The following is a 17681-nucleotide window of genomic DNA, read 5'->3' as shown; positions in this document are numbered from 1 at the left end:
ATGGAATGAACGAAGCATTATCTAGGGGAAAGTGGTTCAGGCAGAGACAATGTAATACACAAAGCCACCAAAACAGGAGTGGGCTTGGCATTTATTTTTTGGCCATGCCGCACGGCTTGCGGGAACTTAGTTCCCCAACCAGGGATTGAACTTGGGTCAACGGCAATGAAAGCGCAGCCTCCTAACCACTGAAATGCCAGGGAACTCCTGGGCTTGACATTTTTGAAAAGGAACCACAACAAAGGCAAGTGAGGCTGCAGGAGAGTAAAAGAGATGTGTCATCAAAGAGGCAACCGGGTAACACAGGGCCTCAGTGGCTACATTAAGAACCTGAATTTTGCTCTAAGCTAGATGAGTAGGCACTGGATGGATGTGAGCACACGGATATGATCTGATTTACAATATAAATTGGGCCAGGGCCCTCGTGATGGACGTGGTGATAACTGGTCAGATTCTAGACATATTCTGAAGGTTGATAAGATGAGCAGTGAGGTGTATGTGACAGGGAGGAATCAAAGATTCCAAGTTTTCTAAAGGTCTGAGCAAACTGGATAAACAGTGCTGTCTTTCACTGAGATGGCAAATGCAGGTATTGAGCAGGACTTTTTCCTTAGGGTAGAGAGGAGGGTAAGAGGGAAAGACAGAGTTTGATATTGGACATGTTCAGTTTAAAATGCCTGTAAACGTACATCTAGCTCAAAGGGAGCTACCTGTATAGCTCTAGAATTCAGGGGAGAGCCACGAGGTAAGGTGTGATCACCTAGGGAGCAAGTGTTGACACTAGAAGAAATCTAAAGATGAAGCCAAAAGGTACTCCAGTAATTTAGGGTATGAAAACAAGATAATCCAGTAAAGGAGACTGAAAAAAAGGCAAAGAGATAGCCAGAAGATGGCTCCTTCACCAAGTGAAGAAAATGTTACAAGGAAAATGGATAAATTAATTGTGTCAATAATGCTGACAGATCAAGTACCATGAGAACTGAAAATTTGCATTTGACAACATGGAAATTGTTCATCAATGACTCTGACAAGACTGATTTCGATAACATGGTGGAAAAGAAAGCTTGATTCGAGTGGGCTTGGGAGATGATGGGAGCTGAAAAAGTGGAGATCAAGAGACTAGACAACCGTTTTGAGGAGTTCAAGATAAGTATCACCTAATATTCCTTCTTACCCTACATGCCTATGCCACTATTCTGAAGCTTAGGTTTGAATTTTCAACTAGTAGGTGATAATATCCTGGTTATTCTGAAAATATATCAATGTGTCAAAAACTGAATTCACACATTTGGTCTATATACCAGCTTCATTATAATTCACAGCATCATCATTTATCTAGGCACCCAATCTAAAGAATCATCTTTATGCCTTCCTATCCCTTTACAGTCAACCAAGCGCCAAATCCTGGAGAATTACTTTTAACCCACCTCTTGAGTCATTCCCTTAGCTCTTTGACTAGTTGAGGCTCCTAGAGTCTTTACTTTTAACTGTCATAGACTCCTAAAATTTCTCCCTACCTCCAGCTCTCATCTCTCTTCCCCATTCCCAGTACTTTCCATACCGCTGCCAAAGCGCCTTTTTTTTTTTTTTAAATAATAGAGCCAATTAGTACAAAATCTTAAAATGGATCCTCATTGCCTATAGCAGGGGATGGTAAAATACAGCCCAGGGGCCAAAACGCTGCCACCTGTTTTTGTAAATGAAATTTTACGGGAACACAGTCACACTTATCTGTTTACATATGGTATGGTCTATGGCTACTCTTGGGCTACGGTGGTAGAGCTGAGTAGCTGTGCCAGAGATTGCACGGACTGCGAACTGAAAAATATCTTTAGAATATTACTGAGGGTCTTCATATTAGACCACAGCTGCCTTTCAGTATTTTTCCTTCTCTATGTTTCCTACACACCAAGCACATAAGACCAATAAGCAGACCAATAAGCATTCCCCAATGTGCTAAGCCTTTTCTCTGAATTTTGTTCATGTCATTTTCTTTGCTCAGAATACTCTTCTATATTTAATTAAAGCATTAATTTAATAAATGTTTTAGTGGCTACTGTGTTCCAGGTACTGTTTTAAGCTCTAGGAATAAACCAATGAGCAAAACAGTCCAAATTCATGCTGTCATGGAGCTAATGTTCCAGTGGGATAAGACATAAATAATAAATAAATAGAGACATGTATGTTGGATGGTGAGTGATATGAAGAAAACTGAAATTGAGAAGTCAGTTAAAGTGCATGGGATGAGGCATGTACTTTTAAAGAAAGAGGACAGAGAAGGCCTTACTAAGAAGGTGACTTTTTTTTTGAATTTTATTTTATTTCTTTTTTTATACAGCAGGTTCTTATTAGTTATCAATTTTATACACATCAGTGTATACATGTCAATCCCAATCTCCCAATTCATCCCACCCTCCTTCCCCCTTGGTATCCATCCATATGTTTGTTCTCTACATCTGTGTCTCTATTTCTGCTTTGCAAGAAAGTTCATCTGTACCATTTTTTTTTAGATTCTACATATAATCGATATTATACTATATTTGTTTTCCTCTTTCTGACTTACTTCACTCTGTATGACAGTCTCTAGGTCTATCCATGACTCTGCAAATGGCACTATTTCGTTCCTCCTTATGGCTGAGTAATATTCCATTGTATATATGTACCACATCTTTATCCACTTGTCTGTCGATGGACACTTAGGTTGCTTCCATGTCCTGGCTATTGTAAATAGTGCTGCAATGAACACTGGGGTGCGTGTGTCTTTTTGAATTATGGTTTTCTCTGGGTATATGCCCAGTAGTGGGATTGCTGGGTCAAATGGTAATTCTATTTTTAGTTTTTTAAGAAATCTCCATACTGCTCTCCACAGTGGCTGTATCAATTTACATTCCCACCAACAGTGCAAGAGGGTTCCCTAAGAAGGTGACATTTGAGTAAAGACTTAAAATGGCTGAAGGAATGAATCCATAAGGATATCTGGAGGAATTTTTCAGGTGAAAAGAAAAGTAAAAGCAAAGGCCCTGAGGTGGGAAGATACCTGGAGTTTGTGAGGAATACCAAGGAGGTCCTGTTTGGCTAGAACAGAGTGGACAAGAGGGCAAATGGTACAAAGAGTTCAAGACGTAACAGGATTATGGAGGGGAGGGGTAGTTGCTGTAGGGTCTTGCATTGTAAGGACTTCAGCTTTTACTCGCAACAGCTTTCACTCAGAAGCCATTAACTAAGAAAGGGAAGACTGTGAGAAGAGCAGGTTTAAAGGAATGAAGATCAGGAATTTGGTTCTGAACGTGTTAAATTTGAGATACATTTTACATGCTAAAATGGAGATGCTAAGGAGCGAGTCAGATACCAGGATAAATGTACATGCTAGAGATGTAAATCTGGGAGGTGGAAGGCTCCCTTGCATCCTTTAAGATACAACTCAAATACCACTTACTCTGTGAAGTCATTCACAACCCCACTTCCTCCAGGAAGAACTCATTTCATTTTGTTTATATCTTATTATAGCACTTGGCGCTGTCTAACTTGTATTAAAAATAGTTTTATGTATATGTGTCGTTCTCACCTGGAGATATGTGAAGTAAAGAACTGTGTTTATCTTGCCCTTTTAACCCCAAAAACTCCCTACTATGTATTGCATATGATAAAATAATCAGTAAATGCTGGCTTAACTAAATGTGTTTGGGGGGACTTGAATTCACCTGTCATAGGAAGTTTTCTGCCTGAAGGTAGGGAGCTATATCCCCATGCCCTAACTAAACTTGTTCTTCTTCTGTGTTCTCTAAGTACATGTCCAAGTCAAATTTAATTTCTCTCTCATCTTAGGAGACAAATCAATCAGCAAATCCTAACAGTTCTTACCTTTTAAATATGTCTTAAATTCATCACATTTCTCTAGTACCACTGCCTCCACTGCCTCTCACCCCATTACTTTAACAGCTTACTTACTGTTTCCACTCCTGCTCAGTGTAATACAAACACCGATCACAGCGGTCACTTAAAACCACAAAATCCCCTCTGCTTTGACCTTTCCAGTATATCCCCACTGCCCCCAGGATAAAGTCCAACCTCCTTACTGAAGCTTATAAGGCAACCCATGATAGGCCCTGAATTGCCTCTTTCCTCTCCCTTCTCCTCATTTCAGATCTTGTAGCTATGAGCCACAGATCCTTTATTATACTGAATTGCTGGAATGCTTTTATCGTCAGTACCCCATTTACCGCAAATGTTCACTGAAGGCAATGCTCTGTCTCATTTGATGCTGTATCACAACCAGGGCCTGATTGTGCGTAAACTCAATTAAAATAAAAACTTTAAAAATTAAATGCTATCTCAGGATTCCACCAAACTTGTTACCCTAAGTTTATTTTTAGCACAGGTTATTTTAAAAAAATATTTTTGTACTAAATTCCAAGCTTCTAGAGAAGTATAGTTCTCCAACAATCTCCATGTAAAACATATAAAGAATGTAGAAGATCCATTTACTACTGCCCCCTTTCTAAAATAATGAACCGAGCTGACATTTATGACTCTTTCCACTCTCAGATTCTGATTTGTTAATCACTTCTATAGGAGAGAAGGAAAAAAGTTTAAACTGCAGCAAATCAGATTCTATTTAATCATTAGATTAAATTTATTGACACTAACGGTACCTGAAAACGTGTGTGCTGCCTGGTGCCTCAACGGGGAGCTGGGGGGCTGGGGAATCAGTAACAATGAACTGCCTAGAAAAGCTTAGATATTTGCCTAATATTTACATGTGACTGCCTTATGAAATTCATTCAAGCTTTATGAGTCTGATTTGTTCCACAAGATTTGGTTATGATGGTTCAGGCTGAAGACAATAATCTATTTTGTACCTCAGTTTCTAAACTTAAAAGATTTTTTTAAAACTTGAAACAGAGTTTGCTGGGGGATTTTTTTTTTTGAGAAAGAACTGGGTATCTGTATTTTTAAAATGGATAGGGTTGCATCAAGGGATGTGGGACTTCTTTGAAGCACAGCATCAGCGTGACCTACGATAACCACCCTTTTCTTTCTTTTTTTTAACATCTTTACTGGAGTATAATTGCTTTACAATGTTGTGTTAGTGCTGTACAACAAAGCACTATATGTATACATATACATACTATATGTATATGTATATGTATGTATATACATATATACTATATGTATACATATACATACTGTATACAAAGCTATATGTATACATATATCCCCATATTCCCTCCCTCTTTCGTCTCTCTCTTACCCTCCCTATCCCACCCCTCTAAGTGGTCACAAAGCAATGAGCTTATCTCCCTGTGCTACGTGGCTGCTTCCCACTAGCTATCTATTCTACATTTGGTAGTGTATGTATGTCAATGCTACTTTCTCACTTCGTCCCAGCTTACCCTTCCCCTTCCCCGTGTCCTCAAGTCCATTCTCCATGTCTGCATCTTTACTCCTGCCCTGCCCCAGGTTTGTCAGAACCATTTCTTTTTTTAAGATTCCATATACATGTGTTAGCATACGGTATTTGTTTTTCTCTTTCTGACTTACTTCACTCTGTATGACAGACTCTAAGTCCATCCACCTCACTACAAATAACTCAATTTCATTTTTTAGGGCTCAGTAATATTCCATTGTATATACATGCCACATCTTCTTTATCCATTCATCTGTCGATGGACACTTAGGTTGTTGCCATGTCATGGCTATTGTAAATAGTGCTGTAATGAACATTGTGGTACATGACTCTTTTTGAATTATGGTTTTCTCAGGGTATATGCCCAGTAGTGGGATTGCTGGGTCATATGGTAGTTCTATTTTTAGTTTTTTAAGGAACCTCCATACTGTTCTCCATAGTGGCTGTGTCAATTTACATTCCTACCAACAGTGCAAGAGGGTTCCCTTTTCTCCACACCCTCTCCAGCATTTACTGTTTGTAGATTTTTGGATGATAGCCATTCTGACTGGTATGAGGTGATACCTCATTGTAGTTCTGATTTGCATTTCTCTAATGATTAGTGATATTGAGCATCCTTTCATGTGTTTGTTGGCAATTGGTATTTCTTTGGAGAAATGTCTGTTTAGGTCTTCTGCCCATTTTTGGATTGCATTGTTTGTTTTTTTGATATTGAGCTGCATGAGCACTTCTACATTTTGGAGATTAATCCTTTGTCAGTTTCTTTGTTTGCAAATATTTTCTCCCATTCTGAAGGTTGTCTTTTCATCTTGTTTATGGTTTCCTCTGCTGTGCAAAAGCTTTTTCTAAAATAAATAAGTTTATTTATTTTTTTATTTACTTATGGCTGTGTTGAGTCTTCGTTGCTGCATGCGGGCTTTCTCTAGTTGTGGTGAGCAGGAGCTACTCTTCATTGCGATGCGCAGGCTTCTCATTGCGGTGGCTTCTCTTGTTGAGGAGCACGGGCTCTAGGTGTGCAGGCTTCAGAAGTTGTGGCACATGGGCTCAGTAGTTGGGGCTCAGGGGCTCTGGAGCACAGGCTCAGTTCTTGTGGCACATGGACTTAGTTGCTCCGCGGCATGTGGGATCTTCCCAGACCAGGGATCGAACCCATGTCCCCTGCATTGGCAGGTGGATTCTTAACCACTGTGCCACCAGGGAAGTTCCTTGCAAAAGCTTTTAAGTTTAATTAGGTTCCATTTGTTTATTTTTGTTTTTATTTCTATTTCTCTAGGAGGTGGGTCAATAAGGATCTTGCTGTGATTTATATCATAGAGTGTTCTGCCTATGTTTTCCTCTAAGAGTTTTATACTGTTTGGCCTTACATTTAGGTCTTTAATCCATTTTGAGTTTATTTTTGTATACGGTGTGAGGGAGTGTTCTAATTTCATTCTTTTACATGTAGCTGTCCAGTTTTCTGCTGGGGGATTTTAAAATATTACTTATCACAGTGATGATTCTCCAACCCAATTTTAGCACTTTCTATTTCAGTCCTCAAGACTAGCTATTATTGCTAGTACCTGTCAGTTCATATTTAGATGGAGTACAACATCAGGAACATCGTTGCTCAAAGAGCAAGAAGGCATTCTTCCTTCCATAAGCAGAAAGCTATCCCTTGGTGTGATGCCAAAACAATGCCCTAAGTCTGCACTGCCAAATGGAGTAGCCATTAGCCACAAGTGGCTATTAAACAATTGAAATGTGGCTAGTCTGAGAAGAGACCTGTTGTAAATATAAGATACACACCAGCTCTCAAAGCCTTAATATTAAAAAAAAAGAATGTAAAATATCCAATTAATAATTTTATATTGATTACATGCTGAAATAAAAATATTTTGGATATATCAGTTTAAATATATTCTTAAAATCAGTTTCACATGGTCCTTTTGACTTTTTAAAACGTGACAAGAAAATCTAAAATTATATATGTGATCGTAATTATGGTTGACATTACATTTCTATTGGACAGTGTGGTAAGCCTAGTTAGAGAACTGATCAACACTTCTGAACTCTTTATCCAGACAGAATAAAAAGCATCATTGAGGGTCAGGCCTGAAATGGAACCACCAATGATGAACCGAAACACAAACAAACCCCCCAATTTTAAAATGGTAAATCATGCTAAAAATGAAAGACTGCTTTAGTGAAATCTGATAATGTCTCTTTCTTCTCTGAAATAAAAATAATTAATATTTTAACCTTTATTTTTAGGAATAACATATTTTTTCAGTAAAATTATTCTGAGTATTAGCAGAATGCAAGAAATAGGGATCCTAAGATATTATAGTGACAGTTCCCCTTTAGCAAAAAAAGTTAAGTACTAGAAATGTTATTTTATTCTTATTTTTTCCAAAAAATTAGTTAATTAATTAATTAATTATTTTTTTTGCCTGCGCTGTGCAACTTGCGGGATCTTATTTCCCCCACTAGGGACTGAACTTGTACCCTCGCCAGTGAAAGTGCAGGGTCTTAACCACTGGACTGCCAGAGAATTTCCCTGAAAAAGTAATTTAAATAAATCTTCTATCTACCTAACAATATTTCATTTTTGTAAAATGTCATGAAAACATTAGAGAATGCATCTTAATCTAGCAACGTATACTTTAGAAGCCACTCAGTAAAGTGATCCCTACCACCACTCACATACTTCACTATCCCCTCTCTACTGTTTAACATTTTCCTTCGTATTTCTAGAAACTCTAACAAGACAACACAAATAAAGATCAGACTATAATTAATATGATTCCATCTGAAATATAATGTTATATCTCAATGAAATGTTTATTATATTAATTTAAATGTGCTTTCTTAATATATTCATTCTTATACATTATATTATTATAATAATTTAAACATGCTTTATAAAGTGTTAGAATGTAACATGAGGAGGCAAGATCAAAAAATAAAAAAGGCATGATTAAATCCCTCCTCAGTTGTAGAAGGACCAACTATAAGGAGGCTCTTTAAATAGCCTATAGCCTGTGTAACCATGTATTATATACTTTTCAAAGTGTTCACTCAGTTGTAGGGTCCAAATTACCGGGTTATTAATATAGAAAATGGAGTAATTTATCAATGTCCTATTCACCTTACAGATATTTTGTGGTTTAAAAAAAAAAAAGAAAATTAGGAAAATATACATATTGGTTAGAAGAGCAAGTGGGTTTCATCCAAGTTAGTCCTGAAGAAAATTTCTGTGCCTCTGAACATAATGAAATGGTATTTAAGAATAAAGCTGTATCTGGGCTTCCCTGGCACAGTGGTTGAGAGTCTGCCTGCCGATGCAGGGGACATGGGTTCGTGCCCTGGTCCGGGAGGATCCCACATGCCTCAGAGCGGCTGGGCCCGTGGGCCATGGCCGCTGGGCCTGCGCGTCCAGAGCCTGTGCTCTGCAATGGGAGAGGCCACAACAGGGAGAGGCCCGCGTACCGCAAAAAAAATAAAAATAAAAAAAATAAAGCTGTATCTCTAAGCAGGCTCCAATCAACTTGACACTTGGAATTTTTAATTCTTTTATTTTTCTGTTAACTTTTGCCTTAACTTTGTACTCTACTTCTTCATTTAGATGCCCTATATAACTAGGCTAGGAAGCTAGAAATTAAGTAGCACAATAACAAGAACTAAAACTCTAGTATTGGTTTAGTAATTGGGGCTGTTTTTATCAAAATCTGCTGAGGCATTCAAAGGGAAGCGAGATGGATTTGAGTCTTTATTTGTGAAGAAACAAGAGTAATGAGAAAAATAAGGAATGAGAAAGGTAAAGTTCATATGGGGTTTTGGGGGTTTTATTTTTTAATGCTGTAGCTGTTTTGTGTGGGTTTATTTTTTATTTTTTTTTACAAGTGGGGTATTTTGAAGGAAATGTTTGGAGAAATGGAACCAGACATGTGCTAATTAAAGAATCTTGAGAGAAAAAGGAGGAGATTTAGGAAAAAGAGACAACAAAACTACAAGGATCTATCTATCACATGTATCTCCCGTCCAACAAAGCATTAAGTGGGAATGTCTAATACAGAGAGGTAGAAATTTGAAGATATACACTACCTCTCTATTAGAGAGCAGAAAAAAATTCAAATTCACAATTTTGTTCTTGTTTACACTTCTATTACCAAACTTAAGTATGAGGTTATAACTTGGTCCTGAGATACTTAAAAAACAAAGGAATTTAGGGGCTTCCCTGGTGGTGCAGTGGTTGAGAGTGCGCCTGACGATGCAGGGGACACGGGTTAGTGCCCCGGTCCGGAAGGATCCCACGTGCCTCGGAGCGGCTGGGCCTGTGGGCCATGGCCGCTGGGCCTGCACGTCCGGAGCCTGTGCTCCACAACGGGAGGGGCCGTGGAGGTGAGAGGCCCGCGTACCGCAAAAAAAAAAAAAAAAAGGAACTTAGAAATTAAAAATTTTTTTTCATGTCTTCAATTTGATAACAAAAAGTCTTATCAATGTTTTCCTATGTGCATATCTCTTATGACTTCTCAAAAGGTTTAAAGTAAGTAAAGAAATAGCTTTGAGATTAGAAGTAGAAACCATTATTAAATCTGTTAACTATTCTGATTTACTGTTATCTAATTATCCATTTCAAAATTATCTACTGATGATTCTTAAGGGATATGATAATTTCAAGAGTATTTCAGAGTACATTATTTGTGCTATCAAAAATTCCTATAGATGTTCCAATATAAAAGATTATTTCTGGGGACTTCCCTGGTGGTCCAGTGATTCAGAGTCCATCTTGCAATGCAGGGGACGCCAGTTCAATCCCTGGTTGGGGACTAAAGTTCCACATGCCACGGAGCAACTAAGCCCTCGTGCTGCAGCTCCTGAGCCTGTGCGCTCTGGAGCCCGCATGCCACAACTAGAGGGAAGCCTATACAATGCAACGAAGAACCTGCACGTTGCAATGAAAGATCCTGCATGCCGCAACTAAGACTTGACACAGCCCCCACCCCCAAAAAAAAAAATTTAAAAAAGAGATTATTTATGCATATGATGGAATCTTCAATAAAATATCTTGGATATAAGCAATGTTATACTCTACAGTAAGATAAAGTATGTGAACACTTTTTATAGACTGTAATGTATCATGACTAAAAGTAAGATACAATTATAATTTTAATTAATTTTTTAAAGTACTCTATAGTAACATAAACATTAGTAATGTAACTTTTCCTCTTTCAAGCCCAAATATTTCTCATATGTACTTATCATTTTCTCCCATATAGTATAATTATTTATGTATAAGACATAGCTCTTTACGACACCTAAGGACACAACCACAGGCATATCTTGTTTTACTCAACAGCATCTAAACAGTGAAGAAACAGATACTATGTCACAGAACTAAAATACAGTACTTTTGAGGACAGAAGCAAAAGTATTGTATCAGCTACTGTGCAAAGTTTTTGATCTACTGAACATATATATAGATAGAAGAACTCATTTCCCCTCAACAATAAAGCAATTCTATAACAAGCAGAGTCAGGTAGGCATTTAGAACCAGCAGTAGGTAAAAGATGATTACCTTAAGAATAGAGACAGGGGATTGCTAAAGTATCAATAAAATGAAATAAGTTGAATTAAACTAAACATCTGAGATCTTTCTCACAGTATTTTTGTGACTATATTAATTTTATTCATTGAGTTTGGAATCCCATTAAGCACGCTGCTTTACATCCATAATACTGCATTTTTCCTTTAAAAAGGATTCCAAGGAGGAAGGAAAACAACTGTTCCACAATTAAAGAGAGAGAGATGAGACAGACAGACAGAAACAGACAGACACAGGAGGTAGAGAGAGAAAGAGAGAGAAATCTTATATAATGGTTATTGGCCACTTAATTAAGGCCTCATCCTTTGAGGCTCATCTTTAGTAAATAGGGCTGTATTGCAAGAGAGAAATTATCAACATCCATTCAATAAGAAACACATTGGCAATAATAATTGTAAAATGAAGTATTTCTGTACCTTAATATCAGATGTATCACGCTGACTGTTTCGCCAAGCTCTGGAAATCGATGAAAAAGTTCGATCTGCATGATCAAATTTCCCTCCTTGTAAATTTAGGAAAGAAGTTGTGAAGGGTTCCTAAAAAATAAGCCATTTAAAAAAGCCATATATTCCCTCATGCATAAAAATGTGGTTTTTATAAATCTTTATATCTAAATACTTAGTTACCAATAGACATTAGCCAGTAATACGTACTAGGCATAGGCTGGGAATTATACTTAAATTATTACATTAATATTCTTATATCATTTTTGTTTCAGAAGAAATATTTCCAAAATTTAGTATTTTTCAGACTCTCTTCAATATTTTTCAGACTCTCTTCCTTTCCAAGAACAATTTATTAATAACATTCAGACATAAATTAGACTGCATTTGCTTCACAGTCCAGGGAAACAGTCCAATATGTAATTTTCCTATTGTTATGGCTCAATATTTAATTTATGATTAAGAAAAGAAAAATGTTTGGAAGATTTAAAAGCCTCCTTTTAGTTAAAGAACACTTAAACACATATTAGTGGATAATTGCTTGAAATTAGCTAAGCACTATAAATTACCTCTAGGATTTATATCTGCCTGTACCCTCTAACAAGCTTTAATTAATGATGTGCTGCTAATGCTTTCCCAAAGAAATTACTTTCTAGTAGATGAATCACCTTTCAATTTTACAGAAACATTTCTTGTTTAACCAATATGTTATCAATACACAGCAGTCTTGGTGTAAATTACAAACACACCTTATTCCATTTTGGGCAACTGAAGTTTCCAAAATATATGAATATATGTCTGTGTTAAGGGAATCTTATTTAGTTCTTATTTTAATAGACTACATTGGAAAATAACATATGTTACAATTTAGAGTCTGGTAAGATATCAAAGACTTGAAGAGGCAAATTTAAGGAAAAAAATTCACGCAATTCCAGGTGAAACATTTTTATGGCCATTCTACAGTAACGTGTTATAAAATACAGCCCAAATGGGATAAAGAGATACTTATATAGGTAGAGTCTCAATCACTGAAAAAAATTTCACCATTCAAAAAAGATGCTGATGATTTTTAATCAATGCATATTCTCCACAACATTGAATTTACTTATTCATGGTTTATTATTCAAATTGAACTTACTATTCTTAGCAGCCATGCAAGAACAAAACTTGCAGTTGAGTAATGAGTGCCATAGTGGAACTTTGGAACTTGATCGTCTTCCCAGGATTCATAACGCTCTGCAAAGAATGCTGCTCTTTTTGGATTCAAAGCTCCTATTGGCTGCCAACGGGGAGGAGAAGAAACAAGAACACATAAATACAATCGTCCTTTATTTCTTTCTCTCTTCAAATATTATCTAATCAGCAAGTGTGAAAGTGAATTAAAAATATATACTATTCAAATTAAAGCAGTGTTACAGTCAGAGAGTGGATTGAAATATAAATTTATTTTTCAATGCACATTAAATATACACATATAAGTAAATGGAGAAACCTGTCATTTCTCAATAAGTCTAGTTTCTGTTGAATAAAGGTCTTTAATCAGCCCATAACAAGCATTTTCATGAAGATAATTACATGAAGTGAATATTAGTTATATGATACTTTGGAAAGCATCTATAAAATCCTCTTTAGTCCTTAGAAGAGACAACCAGAAACAGAATCTTGAAGCTAAAGGATTAACATATCATAGATTGTGAGAAGACAATGCAACAAAATTTGGCAGGGGGCGAGGGTGGGGGAGAAGGAGTGCAAGGAGGAGATTGTGTGAAAAAGGGATTAAATGTAAATCTAGAAATTTCTAATAGTATGAGTAAAACCAAAATTTAAAAGATAAAAACATGCCGGCATGAAATTTTTTTTAAATGTGTAACATGAATAGAATATTAGACAGATTACGAGCTTGTACAATAATACTTTACAGCAGAGGTCCCTAAAGCAGCACAGCGAAGTGATGAAGAGCCTGGGTTTACTGGAGTGACAACAATACCCAGTCAGAAAGTTGTTTTGGAAAATAAAATGAGTAAGTACATGGAGGGACAAACCATACCTGACAATATTCAATGAATGCTATTATTTTTAAGGTTATCTTTTAACAATGGGGTAAAGTTTGAATAAAACAATAACCTATAAGCCCCCAGAATATTGGTTGGTATAAGATAAGAGCATAATAAATGTTAGCTAGTATCATTATTGTTGCTGCTGCTGTTGTTATTCAGGGAATTCATGAACTCCATTAACCAGTAAGCAAAATTTCATGTGATTATGCACATGTACAATTTTCTTCAGGAAGACATGCAGAGTATTCTAAGATTCTCAAAGGGGTCTAAGGGCTTAAAAAACAAGTAACAATTCATTCTCATAAAACATTCTAATCTCTAGAAAATCTCTACTCTTTATTTAAAATATAAGTACCAATTCACTGAAAAAAAATGTAAGATTACTTTCTTTAATGAAAACCTATCAGTTAGTCACTCATTTATATGAGAAAGAAAATATCTGATCATTTATGCAAAAAACGTTAAACTGAAATTTAAAATACTGGTTTTAAAACAGATGCATTCAGAAATATTCTATGGAAAATGAAGCAATGTTAAACTAGTTTTTAAGTAGCTTTTCATGTTAAAAAGTAATTTTAAGCAGTATTTTAAATGATCATTTTGGCTATATTTCTTAAAATTGTTAATTATTTTTTCAAAACTGCCGTTTATTTCTAGTGCCTTTCATTCTGTTTCAATAGGATGGTTCTAATCAACATTTTATTTTAAGCCCTTTTTTTAACTCTACAAGCAAATTTTTAAAAACCTTTAGTTGATTATTATTTTAAACCAGTATCACAGTATACCAATTTAAAATGCCATCTTTTAAAGCATTAGTTTCTGTACAAAAGAGTTAAATCTGATTTACTAAACTTATGCCAGTTAAGGATGGAACTGACTCCAAGAAATCTTTGTTACAGAACCAATTTGGAATGCCTTTAAATGTATTTTAGCTGTTGTCCCTGAAGACTGAGCCATGCAAAGGAAAGAAAGAAGAAATAAAATCACTGGAAGACAAATTACGTGAAAACAAAATCAATGTTCCTTTTGTATGGTTCTGCAGCATATTAAGTATTCACTTTATGTGCTCCTATTTTTATTACTCTCCAAATGAGTACACCCCCAAAATCAATAGTTATAGAAACACATTTCTTGAATATAATGCTAAAACCAATTAGGATTGATTTCACTAGCATCCGAAAAAAAATGGCATCGTGCAGAGATCCATATACGTAGAACCCACAGTATTGATTCCGGCTGTGATTGTTACAGTTGATTTCTGAAGCCTGCTACAGGACAGCTATCAAGACATAGCACATTTATTTGCAAGCATATAAAAAAGAAGTCCCCAAATAAAAGAAGGTTAAAAAAAACAGACTAGTGGAGCTGTGCAATGACAATGATACACTATCAGCTTACTCAGAGAAGTTACAGTGGGAATACACACATTGAATTATACATTACGCGAAAGCACTGATTTATTGTGGTAATAACATCCACCTCATTAAAAGATTCTGCCTTGCTGCAGTTGGAAGGCTACATATTGTTTACTGCTATAAATTAATGGCAGTGCAAAGAAGACTGTAGAACCATCCTAACAATAGATCTGTAATGACAGTGCTGTATATCACAGCTTCCTCAGCAGCTTCATAATAAAATGGAGACAATGTATTGAGCTAATACATTCTACCATGCTGGCCCATATTTTTCTGACAATTGCTTTAAAAGATGAGCTGAATCCAACTATGTTATAATGCTGCAAAACATTTAACTAAGCAAGAGTCAGTCATACACCAAAGTGCATCATAGCATTTTTGAAACATTATCTAAATCAGCATTTCAAGATATTTATTCATCTCTGCAAAAGAACTAAAAGTAAATGCTGATGGTTCCTCTTACTTATACAGTATATTAAGAGCAACAAATGGAGGGCAATTCAGGAAGATGCCTAGTACTATCATCCTACAGAAAGCTCTTTGTACAATTTAACTGTAAAAGCTTGACAGATAATTTTTCAAAATCAGCAAATTGATTAAAGGAAGAAGAGCAAAAATACTGGTCATTTAAAATGGTCATGACTTCCTGGAAAAAAATCAATAAAAAATAAGTATTGATTAGAGAGGTATAATTCAAGTTCATAACCAGGTAAATATAAATAGGCTGAGGATATAGAAAAATAATTTTAAACACTACAAAAAGCTAACAAATAGAATTATATAAGATTTTTTAAATCTGTAAAATAATAAAAGAACCTTAATCACAACAAGATGAAAAAGTGATTCAAATAAAATGGAATTATTTAAAAATTAGAGTATCAGGACTACCAACACAAGCATTTACGTTAAAAAAAAAAAAGGAAATAAGAACTTGGATTAAAATAGGAAAAGACAAATTAAAGAAAAAAGAACACCAGAACTCTTGAAAATGTATAAATAGCAAAACAACAACAACAACAAAAACTACACATAGGATATATTATTCTCACGAATAGCCAAACTGACAACTGTGGTAGATTGGTAAGTATTCTGTTTGAAATTCTCATCTGATACCTTTCAGAACAAGATATGCAAAACAAAACTTTCTAAATCAGGTTTTTAAGAATATTACAATAAAAAAAATCTTTTGTTACCTTTTTTGAGAAGTAATTTTGCTAATTATTAGAGATATAAAAATACTGCATGTAAAGTGCCCAGTTCAGTGCCTGGAATGCAGTAAGTTATTAGTAATAATAATTATTGTTATTTTTCAGCTTATTTGATCAAGAATATTTAAGGAAAAAAGCCATTAAACAAGCCTGATGAAACTAATGTTGTCTATTAAGAAAGAAAGTAATTAAGCATCACAATCATCTAATGGTACATGCAGTACTGTGCATTATCTGTCAGAAGCCTAATAGTACACAATAGACATCAAAACTGCATTACTCTATCTCAAAAACATAATCAAAAACAAAATTATCTTTCAAAAGTCAAAAGGGCCTCCAAATTTTACTGTGAAAAGGATATGAAATGTCAAGCAAGTTACAATTATCTAGTACTACATTAATTAAAAACAAATGGTACTGGATTCAAAGGCCCCTATAACCACCCAACACAGACTCCTTCATCTGATTACTAGTAAAAGTTAAGCTGTAAAAAGACTGTAGTGTTCATACATTCTAAGTTTTTTTTTTTTTTTTGCGGTACGCGGGCCTCTCACTGTTGTGGCCTCTCCCGTTGTGGAGCACAGGCTCCGGACGCACAGGCTCAGCGGCCATGGCTCGCGGGCCCAGCCGCTCGGCGGCATGTGGGATCTTCCCGGACCAGGGCACGAACCTGTGTCCCCTGCATCGGCAGGCGGACTCTCAACCACTGCGCCACCAGGGAAGCCCCCATTCTAAGTTTTTGCTTTCTTTTTAAAATTTTTCTTACCTGAAGTTATCTAATTAATAACCTCCAGCTTACATTTTGTATTTTAGAAAACATTATTATACATTCTCACAATAAATGTGAGCTAGATATCCCTATTTTAATAATGAAGAAAATAAGTATCTTGAATAACCTAGCTCAAAATCAACATAAATCTAGGACACAAAAATCAGTATTCAAAACCAGCCTTTGGGCCATTTTATCCATAAACGGTTGTATTATAAAATGTTTTTCCTGATTTCAACAATTTCCCACTTTCTTACACTTCCATTTTTCAAATATGATATTTATTTAACAGGTTTATTTAAAAGACTAATAATGTATATATGTAAAGAGCTCCTGGCACAAAGTACTCAATAAGTATAGCTGCTATTAATGTTGTTGTAATTGTTTTTATCACCATCACCAGAATTTCTTTTTCCTTTTGAGATTTATATGTGAACTGTTCCAATTTATATCAACTTTTCAGAAGTGAAGTTCCAAACTGCTGGATCATGGTTACAATTACTAAGAGTAAGAAAGTTGTAGGGAATTGGCAATAAATCTCAGAAATTCTACAAAGTATAGATTTGCTTGAGTTAACAACCTTCTCTTTTTAAAATCTAAGTCTAAAAAGATATTTTTTTCCATCTTTCTGTGAAAGCTTTCTTTGGTAATCATTAAACCTTAACATCTGGGGATGAGAAGCAGGAGAGAAGATTAGAGGAAAAGAAAAGGTTATTATGCAGCAACAGACTCAGAAATGGGGCCGTTGGACACGCTAAAGTATAGTGTATCATAAACATACATTTTGTGGGTTAAGAG

At 35.7% G+C, this 17681-nt stretch overlaps 1 protein-coding gene across 5 annotated transcripts in view; it reads right to left on the bottom strand.

Annotated features, from left to right (window-relative positions):
- Positions 1 to 17681, bottom strand: part of LRBA (LPS responsive beige-like anchor protein) — a 727902-nt gene that overhangs the window by 156330 nt on the left and 553891 nt on the right. For all 5 annotated transcript variants that reach the window (XM_033857307.2, XM_033857309.2, XM_033857305.2 and 2 more), the window contains 2 exons: positions 12573 to 12713; positions 11408 to 11527 (listed from right to left, as the gene is read on the bottom strand). In XM_033857307.2, coding sequence (XP_033713198.1) covers positions 11408 to 11527; positions 12573 to 12713 — 261 coding nt within the window. The remainder of the gene's footprint in view (positions 1 to 11407; positions 11528 to 12572; positions 12714 to 17681) is intronic.

Source organism: Tursiops truncatus, chromosome 5, assembly GCF_011762595.2.
Source record: "Tursiops truncatus isolate mTurTru1 chromosome 5, mTurTru1.mat.Y, whole genome shotgun sequence".
Taxonomy (NCBI): Eukaryota; Metazoa; Chordata; class Mammalia; order Artiodactyla; family Delphinidae; genus Tursiops; species Tursiops truncatus.
Note: the sequence above shows the minus strand (reverse complement) of the source record. Positions and strands in the feature narration are given on the sequence as shown.